The sequence below is a fragment of the Octodon degus genome, unplaced genomic scaffold (assembly GCF_000260255.1).
Source record: "Octodon degus isolate 3935 unplaced genomic scaffold, OctDeg1.0 scaffold00065, whole genome shotgun sequence".
In the NCBI taxonomy this organism is placed as follows: Eukaryota; Metazoa; Chordata; class Mammalia; order Rodentia; family Octodontidae; genus Octodon; species Octodon degus.
In genome coordinates, this window is record NW_004524641.1 from 7,109,716 (window position 1) to 7,121,801 (window position 12,086).

Sequence of the window (12,086 nt, forward strand, 5' to 3'; positions counted from 1 at the left end):
CTCTCCTAGGGGCTGGGGAGATGGCTTAGTGGAATAAGTGCTTCTCTGGCAAGTGCAAGGACCTGAGTTCAATTCACAAGGACCTGAGTTCAATTCCCAGTTCCACAAACAAAAAAAACACAGAGCATGGAAAAGCCTAGCCAAGGGGAAGGCCACTTGATAATTGTTGGTGAACACTGAATGGAATCTCCCAATATCGAAAGTAACATTTTTCACTTGGTGTATGTTTATTGCTGCTTAATTTTTTGAGGTGTACAATATGAAGAATCTCCCACACTGGATTCTACCCTTGCTGTCCTAAATAGCAAGCCATCTCTTCTACCCCCAGCTGCTTCAAGCTGTCTCACTGCGAGGCTGGTATTTACTGTCTTGTTCTAAGGAGGATGTTAGTAATTTTAAATTTGTCTGGCTTTTAGCTTGTGATGTTATTATCCTGCACTCTGTTTTCGTTTTAGATTTCAGATTTCTGACATCTTAAGAGGCCTTTATAAAGCCTTCGCTCCCTTGGGGAAATGTGGAAAATAATACTCAAAAGGGGTCCTGAAAGATTAGGTTTGAGGTTTCTCATGACTCTTAGCAAATGAGACATACACCAAAATGAATATTAAGTTCAATAACCTTTTTAATTACCTAAAGATGACAAGGCAAACCAGTTCAATTAAGACCATGACAGAAACACAGTATCTCACTAAAATAAATACTAAGCAGCAGAGCTGCGATGAGGGAGGTTCAGTTGTTTTGGGCGTAAAATTTGGGGAGGCAGTTAAAAAAACCCTCAGTAGTTAAGATATATGATATTTTGAAGTAGTATTTTAGAAAATAAAATCAATGCCAAAATCCATGAACAAAGTATCAAAATTTTAAATAAAAACAGGATTGGCAATAGTGGAGGTTGAGGCACAAAACGTCGAGAATACCCGTTCTGTCTTTATTAGGGTTTTGTGTGGACCTCACTGGCCTTAGTCCCAGCCGTGCGGACCTGAGGGTCAGTGCTTAGGGCCGAAGATGGGACAGCACCGCTCCACCAGGAGGAAAATACTTCCGAGAGGGCTACCCTTGCTCGGGAGGCAGTCATCCTTTCGGCTGTGGTTTGGCTGCGATCCCTGGGGGATGGCACCGCCCAGCTCCAAGCACAGAAGCACCGTCTTCCCGTGGACTGAATCCGAAGATGACCTCTGAGCGCAGCGGTCGGGTGCGCGGGTGCGCAGTGAGTGACCCTAACCCAGCCCCAGCCCGTGCTCAGAAAGTCCTGCGGCCCCGGAGGCCGCCCCGCGCCCGCTCCCTGCCGCCCCTGGCCGGCGAGGGCCTGTGCGGCCTCCTCCTGGGCTCCACCTTGGTCCAGCCGCCCTCGCCAGCTCTGCTCTCTTCCTCGCTTGCTCGCGGCGTGGGCGCTGGCTGCACGGGCATCCCCGGGATAGGCCTGGGGAGGCGGCGGTTGTGCGGGCTCCTCCCGGCGTCGGGGCCCTGTGCAGAGCCAGAGCCAGGGGACTCCCGGGGGCCCTTGCCCGCGCCGCGATCCCTGGGCTGCCTGTTCGGGCCCCCGAAACGGCCCCGCGGCGAGGAGTGCAGCGACCCGCCCGCGCGGTCGAACTTGTTCCGGCTCCGGTCTGAGTAGCGCCCCCTCTCGGACGAGCTGTCAGTGTTGAGACTGGAGAAGCCGCTGTCCCTGGAGTTGAGTAGCAGGCCAGTGAAGCTCTTGGTGAGCCCGTACTGCGTGGGCGAAGAGCTCCGCGATGGGTGGATAGGTGTGATCTGCTGGTACCGGACGGGCCTCTGGGTCCGCCGCACCGCGGCCGCGTACGAGTCCTGGTCATTAAAGTACGGGAAGAAAGACGAGCCCAGGATGGGGTTGCTCTGCGAGCGGTGCAGCGACGCGCTGGAGGCCACCTGCCGCATCCGCAGTGTGTCCAGCCACTGGCAGTCGGCACCTGCGGGACAGACAGCCTAAGACAACTGAGTGGTGAAGGACCTGGCATGCTCAAGGCTGCTCAGTCAATAACCCCAGGCCCTGCTGTCTCTAAAGGCCATTTTCTTCCCACCGAGTTGTTCTGCAACGTCTAGAAATTGCTGTTTAAGCGCGATTGGGTGGCAGGCATGTGTGTGTTTCAGAAACCAAGGATTTTGTTTCCCTTTTGACAGCCAACACTCTTAACCCTCAAGGGCCCTAAATCCAGATAAAACAAAGGAAATTCTGCAGGCTGAGCCAGCTGGAGATTGTGTGGAGGGAGATGACGGTGCTCCTTTCGGGTCTCCTTGCCAGCAAGGGAGCTGACCTTCCCACTCAGAGCTGGGCTCAGCTCGCTGGCTTGGGGTGCACTCCACCTTTGTCTTTGCCCCTGTCTGGTGCAGATGAAGTTTTGGGGTGGGGGCAGCAGAGCATGCGCTTCGCCCTCACCCTCCCAGCAAGTGACCTCCTTCCCTGTTCCGCACAGGTGGCTCCAACGCTAGGTGCGGGACTTGTCCAGGCCTGGGGCACCTCCTGTGTCCTCAGGGCTCCCATCAGCCCAGTCCCTTCTTCTGTCACTGTGTCTGTGTGTGTGTGTGTTGTCAGTGCACAAAGTCAGGAGTACTCCATGTACCCGCTAAACTCCTCCACCCCTCCGCCCTCCACGTCTGTGATTTAGATTACAGAAACATGACGCGAGCAGAATCTTAAAGTATCTCAATGCCCTCTCTTTTCACCTTAATTTCGCTGACATTTTAGCTTCCAAATGAGCCCTGTGTGGTGCTCAGCCCAGGCTCCATCGTGTGTGTTGGGGAAGCCGGCCACCTCGGGGCTCCCGGCGCACTTGATCAGGCTGAGCCAGACAGCTGGTGCCAGGCAGGGGCAGGTTCTGATTCTGCCCAGCAGAGTTGGCAAGGGGAGTCTGCTGAGGCTTCTAAGGTGTCCTCACTCCTGGATATGGCAACAGGGAGGCCCTGAGCCCTTCTGCCTGCCGGCTGCGGTCCCATCATTGTGGCTGTGGGCTGAGAGTAACAGGGTGGGTGTGTGTGTGTGTGTGTGTGTGTGTGTGTGTGTGTGTGTGTGGTGCAACATAGCCTGCAGGGCGAGTGGGAAGAAGTGAAGAGGCATCCCTGACCCTAGTGGGGCCCTCACTGGGTTTTCTCAGCGCAGCTGGAGCCACTTCTTGTTAGGGAAGACAATACATATTATTGTCACTTGACTCTGGTTGAAGGGCTTTATAATACCTCCAAATTATCCGGAGGGCTTGCTAGAATGAGGATTACTGTTCTACCTCTAGAATTTATGATTCTTTAGGCCTGGGGCTGGGCCTTGGAGTCTGGATTCCAAACAAGTGCACACGGTAGCCAGGCGCCATTGGTCCCAGGACCACCCAGGTTGTAAGAACTACTGGCAAGAGCTGAAAAGGGGTTTTCTGCTACCTGCCACTGAAAATAACTGCTCTGGGTGGCATCTTCTGAGTCTTCACATCACACTGTGAAAAGGGGTAAAATGGAGTATGCGAGCTGGGCATGGTGATGGCCTCTCCGCATCCCAGAACTCGGCAAGGCTGAGCAGGAGTGCAAATTGGAGCCCCACCTGGCCGGGTAACTTGGAAACTGTCACAGCTTGTGTCCGGAGGTCCCCCAAGCCTCACACAGTACAGGTGGTGATTTTTCAGAGGTGGCTGATGTGTGATGCTGCAATTGATGCTAGAATTGTGCAATGTTAGTCAAGGGCACTAGGATTAAAGGTGTGAATGCTTCCACAGACTACTTCTAGTACTTCTAGACTACTTCTAAGTAGTCTGGACAAGGTATAAGGGAAAGAGCGAGCTGCGGTTATCTCTTACTTTCTTTGCTATCTTCTACCTGCTATGAACTCTTCTTCAAGATCCCTTTCTGCCACCCACTCTGCCTTGGAGCCAGACAATTATGGACTGAAACCTCCACAAACTGAAAGCTACATAAACCTTTCTTCCTTTAACTTTGGGTGCTGGGTATTTAGTCCCAGCAATCAGAAAAGTAGCTGTAACAGGAACTTAGCAAGACTCTCTCTCAAAATAATAAACAAACAAACAGGCCTTAGGATGTAGTTCAGTGTAAAGGCCCTGGGCTTGAGCCCTGGTACTAAATAAATAAATAAACAACTACAATGAAGGTGAAAGGAAGGCAGACTAGATAAAACTGAAGTCAAAGACAGACTAATTCTGCAACCTTTCTCGTTGGTAGTCAGAGTGAAAAAGTTTGTCTAGACCAGTTCCAACAGGAAATAGGAGATAGAGTATGCCCGTGTACACGCTTACAGAAAGCAACATTTACTGTCTCCTAAAATATTTTTTTATTTTTAAAATTTACTGTGCTATCCTTTCTTTTTTTCTTCATAATACTGAGCATTGATCTCAGGGCCTCATGTGTACTAGCCCTGTGCTCCACCGCTGAGTTGCGTACCTGCCTTCCTTGCTGGACACAGGGTCTCACTGAGTGGTCCAGACTATCCTTGAACTTAGTTTTTAAAATTTAATTAAGTGTATTGATATAATTTTGGTATTCATAATGGTCACATTCATTAAAGGGAATCTGTATGATACACAAATATATATATGACATACATGATATATCTTTATTTTTCTTTTTTTCCCTTTCCCCTGCCCTCCTTTCAATCTCTCTTCCCCTCATTTAAAAAACTTTGTCTGCATTTTACTCTTCTATTTTTCTTTTCTTTTCCTTCCTTTCCCTCTCCCCCTTCTTAGTTCCCTTTTTCTTTTGAATCATTTCTTCCTATTTCACAAAATCTATTGTACATAAAATACTTGTTTTTGAAGAGTAGCCAAGAATACCTATTGCCATTTATGACATTCAGTGGTAAATGCCATAGAGTCCCGTGTCATGCCACATTCAGAGTTCCACCTTGACTCCATTCACATGGCCACCACTTGTTATACAGGATGTGCTGGCCACCTACCACCTTCTCATCCTATGCATACAGCTAATTGGTCCATGAGTGAATGCTTGGGAAAAAATAGCATCATAAGCTTTATGCCAAAGAATCTGAAATTGTTACTGATAAAGTATCTGTTTGGTGACTCTCATATGTGAGATTGGAGTTATATAAAGCTTTGAAGCTTTTGGCAGTCATTTTGTAGCATATTAGTAGGGAAGCAGAAAACAAGCTTTTAATGGAAAGAAAATACAGCAGAAATGCAGAAAGAAGGACTCCCCCTGGCCCAGGTTTCACAGGGCTGTTGTAGGGATCAAAGAAGATCAAGGTTATGAAAGCCCTATAGAAGTAAAATGTGCCCTACAAACACTAGTGGTTCCAGAAAGAAGTCCTTAGAAGTACAATAGGCATGCAAAGCAAGACTGTTGTATGAACAAATATAAAAGAACTCAGAGACAGCTTCTGAGAGGACAGCTAGTGGGAATCAACACCTATTGTGTGTAACAGACATTTGTACGAACAGCATGCCCTAAAAGATATTTGGTGACAAGATTACAGCAAGGAAGGCCGGATAAAAACTCAGTCATGCCCAGTCCTGGTAGGCAGGGTGTCCCTGATGATTATTTGTAAAAAGAATATAAGCAAATCAACTGTCCTGACAAAGGTGGTCAGGCCTGCCATGCTGGCAAATCATTTGCTGGTGGGTTTTGAGTACTGTCCGGCATTTGGGGCACCAGGCTAGGGGCATTTGGCAGGTCAGACTTTACAGCAGAAGACACGGGTGAGCCCTCATGGGTAGCAGGTTACAGCCCCTGGCTCTGTGCTCATGTTCACCAGATCACCTTCTGATATGGCTTCACAGGTATACTTTCCTCTTGGGGGAAAAACGCACCAATCAGGAAACAGGCATTCACTGTTTGGCAGGTCTATTTCTCAGGGTAAAGAGGAAACTGCGTGGGGGGTTGAACACATGTTTCTAGTGCTAGCTTTTCTGTTAGCTTGTGCCAGTCCCAAAGAGGTATTTGGATTTCTGGACCTACAGAGCTGAGGGTCAGAACCTTTTCTTTTAACCCAACAAATAATGACCAAGTTGACCCCAATCAGCTGATCCTCCTTTTTTTTTTGGTGGAACCAGGGTTTTGAACTCAGGCCCTTGTGCTTGCCAGGCAAGCGCTTATTCTACCGAGCCATTTCTCTGGCCCCGATCCTCTTTAGTGTTAGTCTAAATTGTTCCTATCATCTATAATTTTACCATGAGCCAACATATGCATTTCAAGTTTTCCATGTCTTTTTCTTCCTCTTTTTTTCTTACCATACTTTTTTTTTTGTCTTTTCGAGACAGAGTTCCCTATCCTGCTTTTGTCCTTCCATCCTTCTCTTTCTCTCCCTCCCCCCTCCTCCCTTTCTTTTCCTTCCCGCCCCTTCCCATACTTTGATGTATCAGTGGTGTTCAGGATGCAAGCTGTTTCCCGGTTACAGCAGCGATTTTTGCACAAATGTTTACCACACATTGAATATTCCTATCTCTATCTGTGCACGTACTTCTGAACACTAAATATGCAAACATTTTTATTACCAATACAATATAATCCTAACGTTCATCTTCCTTCCTGGCTATCCTGAAATGTATTCTAGTAGACCCATGTTTATGACTATAAATACTACTTACCACATAATCTTATCTGGCTTCAAACTGAGCTACATCCTCTGTCCCTTTACTTTTTTTCTTTTTTTCTTTTTGCGGTACCAGGGATTGAACTCAGGACCCTGTGCTTGCCAGGCAAGCGCTTATTCTACTGAGCTATCTCCCTGACCCTCTTACCACATAATCGATGTACAAGAACCTCTATTACAAAAGTAGAAGCAGGAAGTACTATCGTAGGAATGTGTGTCTAGCTACAAACAGGCCCTTCCCTCTGCTATGAGAAAGTCATAACTTTTTGGGCATTCCGTACACATAACACTTACTTGAGTTGGACCTGCTGTGAGCATTGCCCTCGGAATTGATCGATGTCTGAATGGAGAGTTGGACGGCTTTCACTTCATCTTGTGGCTTTGTTCTACTCCAGTGAATTGAGTGGATATGTTTAGTGATCTTTGGAGTTCTAACATCACTCTGTCACAAAGGAAAAGGAAGCCATGATTAAGCACATACACAGTTCATTTATAAAATAAGAAGGAAAGAAACTAACATTCCTGTGTCATTTCAATGTCGCTACTTAGAACACTATGGTATGTGTGTGTCTGTTTCTCTGTGTCTGTGTCGGACTCTGACTGTCTGTCTCTCATGCTGGGGATGAGACTGATTATTAATGCTGAATAATTTATTTAGCATTATTCACCCAGCAGGTGTCACGAAGTCACTTAGAGTATATGTCCTGAGCTGGGTATATCTCTGTGGGACAGGCTCACCCAGCACATGCAGGGTACTGTTGTATCTCCCACTGCATCTCCAAAAAAAGACTCTCAAGGATTCAACAGTTATGAGAATGTTTTTTAAAACCGATGCTTTGGCAAGTGCAGTGACCAGGGTTGGATCCTGGGTCCCTCATGCCACTCCAGCCCCATCCTTGGGGAATGCTGAGACAGTGACTGAGTCTGGGCATGGTGGCACATGCCTGTCATTCCAGCACTCGAGAGGCTGAAAACAAGAGGATCACTAAGACTCCGAGCTGTGTAGTGAGACCCTGTACCAAATATATAAGTGAAAACAAAACAAAACAAAACAAAACCCACAAGTAAAAAAAAGACATAGGTAGTTACTGTTATGGAGTCTAAGATGGAGAAGGAGGGAATGGAAGGGAATGAACAAGGAAAAGAAGCAGCAGAGAGGGTGCAGCAAATCTGAGACCAAAAGGCTGGCGGAGGTGACCTCTCGCTAAGGGGTGATGAAGAAGAGGGCTTCCCTGGGTAGCTTCAGGATGGTCTAGAACAGCTCACCAGATGCTCCAGGCAATTAACCTCTTCTATTTGGGTTTTGTGCCCTGCAAGCCTCACTGATAACTACCGCTGCTTCCCCTGAGCCGCATCTAGTGAGCCACCTGAAGGGCATTTCAGATGAGGACAGAAATGACAGTTTATATCTAGATGTCCCCCAAAGCTTCACACGATCACAGTGGGCCTTGGGGAGGGGACTGGATCGTGGAGGTTGATGCTCACTATTGGATTAGTGCACTGAGTTTAGAGCTAGCTGTGACTTGGTGGTGAAGCCTGGGGGAGGTGGAGGCACGGGGGGCGTGGCCTGGAAGGACCTACCTCCCGTCCTCCCCCTCTGATCCCTCTCCACTCCCTGATGGCCCCCATGAGCTGCTCTCTGCCAGGCCCTGTCTTGGGGGAAAAAAAAAACCAAAAAACAAAAAACCTATGGCCTAAAACCTCCACAAACTGTGAGCCAAAGTAAACCTTCCCTCCTTTAATTTGCAGGTGTTGCGAATTGTATCTGAGCAACAAGAGCAGTAACTAAGGGCACAGATCACTCACTATCTAAACACTGTTCTCCAGGCTGCAGAGCCAGCTGGCCAGGATGTGGGCTCTGACACCGAGGAGCCAAACACCGGCAGTGGGGACGATCCTCCCACTGCAGCAGTTCACAAAGCGCAATTCAAAGCGGGCCTTTTACTTTGAGCCAAGGTCTGGCTATATATTTCAGGCTGGGCTTGAACTCACCCTGTAGCCAGGTTGGCCTGGAACTCTCAGCACTTTTCCTGCGTCAGCCTCCCGAGCGTTGGGAGTAAAGGCGTCTGCACTCCTGGCTTGGAAGTGCAGGCGTGGCAGTGGAAGATGCACGCTGGCGTCTCACGGAGCCCTAGGCTCTGCTCTAACTTGCCCTTCCAGCCGCGCCACACTGGATGCTTTTACTTTATAAGGTTAATGTTCCACCAGCCACAAAGATCTTGGTGTTAAATATACTGATGGAAGCACAGATCATTAAAATATATATTCAGAGAAATTATTCTCCATAAATGTGAAAAATGTTATGCTACAGAACATATAACATGGTGACATCTATTATCTTAACAATTTTTAGCGTAAAGCTTTGGTAACCATATGCCTGTCATTATGCAGATCTTGATGATTTTTAAAACATAATTTCATTCTTTCTATCTGCAATTTTAAAAGGCCCATTGGGGATGGGGACATAGCTCGGTGTTCTAAGTGCCTGCATGCCAAGCACAAGGATCCTTCAATCCCTGGTACTGGTGCATAGGGGACCCTGTACCAAATAAATAATTTTTTTTTTTAAAGCTCCATTGACTTCCCATTGTGCTTACAGCAGATCCAAAACCTGCACTGGGGCTCGTGGCCAGCTTTGTTATTGTACCTACCTACAAGTGCCTGGGGACTTGTACTTGCTATTCCCCTGCTGACTCCTCTTCAGAGAACTCCTCCCTGAGCACCCACTCTGATACCCCAAGTTATTTCCCATTGACCACCTCTTGCTCTCTGACATAAGTTGCTTATTTGTTATTCATTCTCCCGTCGGCCCCACTGTACTATAGTCCTGCTAGGCTGTGCTGTCATATCACAGAACAGCCTTCAGGTCCTCTTAAAGGTACAAGATCTAATTTTAATAGCACTTTTTATTTTCTTTCCAGTATCAGGGATTGAACTCAGGACCTTGCGCTTGCCAGGCAAGTGTTTATTCTACTAATTATCTCTCTAGCCCAATAGCACTTTTTTTTTTTTTTTTTGGCAGAACCGCGGATTGAATTCAGGCCCTTGTGCTTGCCAGAGAAGCGCTTATTCCACTGAGCCATCTCCCCGGTCCCCCAATAGCACATTTTTAAAAAAGAGAATAAAAAACAATTTAAAAAATTAGAAACAATACAGGATTTCACCAAACAAACTGATAGGAATTCAACAATGATTGTTATATTGCAGGGTTGTCTTCAAATCAGTTGTTCAGATTATCAGATTAACAGCATATTTTTCAAAACAGTAAATTCTTTTTCTGTATATCAAAGTATATGCAACCTGTTTGTTTGTTTTTCATTTACGTATTTTGTACAGGGTCTCACTATGCAGCTTGGACTTGCAGTGATCCTCCTGTTTTCAGCCTCCCCAGCGCTGGAATGACAGGCTTGCGCCACCACACCCGGACTCGGTCGCCAGCTCAGCCTGGGGACCAACACAGCATGTAGGGATGTGCATTTTTTTTCTTCTTTTTTTTTTTTTTTTTATGTTTTTGGTACAGGGTCTTCAGGGTCTGCAGGTTCTACATAGTCTTACCATGTAGATCAGCTTTGCAGTGATTCTCCTGTTTTTAGCTGGGATTATAGGTGTGCACTACCATGCCCAGGCTCAGTTGCCATCTCAGCACGCCCTGGGGGCTGTAGGGGATTGAACCCCAGCCACTGCACGCTGCCTAAGCAGGTACTTTAGTCCATTGAGCTATCTGGCCGGCCTTGTTTTTTTTTGTTTTTGTTTTTGTTTTTTGTATTTTAGGGAAGGGTCTACAGGGTGTTCAGAGTCTCACTACTAGATCGGACTCATAGTGATCCTCCTGCTTACAGTCTCCCAAGAGCTGGGATTACAGGTGTGTGCCACCACGAACCAGTCTCAATTGTCATCTCAGCACGTCCCAAGGGCAGGGTCAGCACAGCAGGCTCAAGGATTAAACCCCTGGCCCCTGTGCCTGCTTGCAGGAGCTTTAATCCGTTAAGCTATTTGGCTGGCCCTTGCTCATTTGTTTTGTTTTGTTTTTTTTTTTTTTAATTTTTATTTATTTATTTATGTGTGTGTGTATGTGGCCAGCTCAGCCCACCAGGGGGTGGGGCTGGCTGGCATGTGGTGCTGGGGGATTGAACCGCGGTCCCTGTGCTTTGCTAAGCTTGTTCTAAGTAGGTGCTTTAGACCACTAAGCCATCTCACCAGCCCCTCATTTGTTTTTGATAATACACTTTCTCCCTATCTGTTCTGGCCTTTTGAAGATTCATCTATCTTTTCTCACCCCTAAACTCTTTACTTGAAAGGTAAAAGTCTTAGTCACTTTTTGGTATTCTTAGTACCTAAACATATTTCATGATATGCAGCATTATCCAGTTAAGAATAAATGCTCTTTCCAGGCATCCTCATGAGAATGACATTGTCTTTAAGCCCTCCGTGGCAATCCCTGACACATTGCCGGGATGCCCAGGGAGGACAGGGTGACCTGGAAATCTAACTACTTCCTAAAGATCATCCAACTTTTGGATGATTATCCAAAATGCTTCATTGTGGGAGCAGACAATGTGGGCTCCAAGCAGATGCAGCAGATCCGAAAGTCCCTCCAAGGGAAGGCCGTGGTGCTGAAGGGCAAGAATACCATGATGCACAAGGCCATCCGAGGACATCTGGAACACAACCCAGCTCTGGAGAAACTGTTGCTTCATATCCGGGGGAATATGGGCTTTGTGCACACCAAGAAGGACCTCACTGAGATCAGGGATATGCTGCTGGCCAATAAAGTACCTGCTGCTACAGGTGCAGGTGCCATTGCACCATGTGAAGTTATCGTGCCAGCCCAGAACACTGGTCTGGGGCCCGAGAAGACCTCCTTCTTCCAGCCTCTGGGCATCACCACTAAAATCTCCAGGGCACCATTGAAATCCTTAGTGATGTACAGCTGATTAAGACTGGGGGCAAGGTGGGAACCAGCGAGGCAACCCTCGTGAACATGTTGAAAATCTCCCCATTTTCCTTTGGGTTGATCATTCAGCAAGTGTTTGACAGTGGAAGAATCTACAACCCAGAAGTCCTTGACATTACAGAGGAAACTGTATTCCCACTTTTTGGAGGATGCCTGCAATGTTGCCAGTGTCTGTCTGCAGATTGGTTACCCAGCTGTTGCATCAGTGCCCCATTCTATCATCAATGGGTACAAGTGGGTTCTGGCTTTGTCTGTGGAGACTGATTACACCTTCCCACTTGCTGAAAAGGTCAAAGTCTTCTTAGCGGATCCATCTGCATTTGTGGCTGCTGCCCTTGTCACTGCAGCCACCACTGTTACAAATGCTGCTACAGCTGCCCCAGCCAAGGTGGAAACCAAGGAAGAGTCGGAGGAGTCAGACAAGGATATGGGATTTGGTCTCTTAGACTGATCATCAAAAAGCAAACTACTGGGGCTGGTGAGATGGCTCAGTGGTCTAAAGCACCTACTTAGAACAAGCGTAGCAAAGCACAGGGACCGCGGTTCAATCCCCCAGCACCACATGCCAGCCAGCCC

General features: G+C 47.4%; 1 protein-coding gene across 4 annotated transcripts in view; it reads right to left on the reverse strand.

The window, feature by feature from the left end:
• Window positions 1–662: 662 nt before the first annotated feature.
• Map3k20 (mitogen-activated protein kinase kinase kinase 20) overlaps window positions 663–12,086 on the reverse strand; it is a 193,661-nt gene continuing 182,237 nt past the window's right edge. For all 4 annotated transcript variants that reach the window (XM_023719098.1, XM_023719097.1, XM_023719096.1 and 1 more), the window contains exons 19-20: window positions 6,851–6,998; window positions 663–1,928 (exon numbers count right to left, since the gene is read on the reverse strand). In XM_023719098.1, coding sequence (XP_023574866.1) covers window positions 1,240–1,928; window positions 6,851–6,998 — 837 coding nt within the window. In that variant the 3' untranslated portion in view covers window positions 663–1,239. The remainder of the gene's footprint in view (window positions 1,929–6,850; window positions 6,999–12,086) is intronic.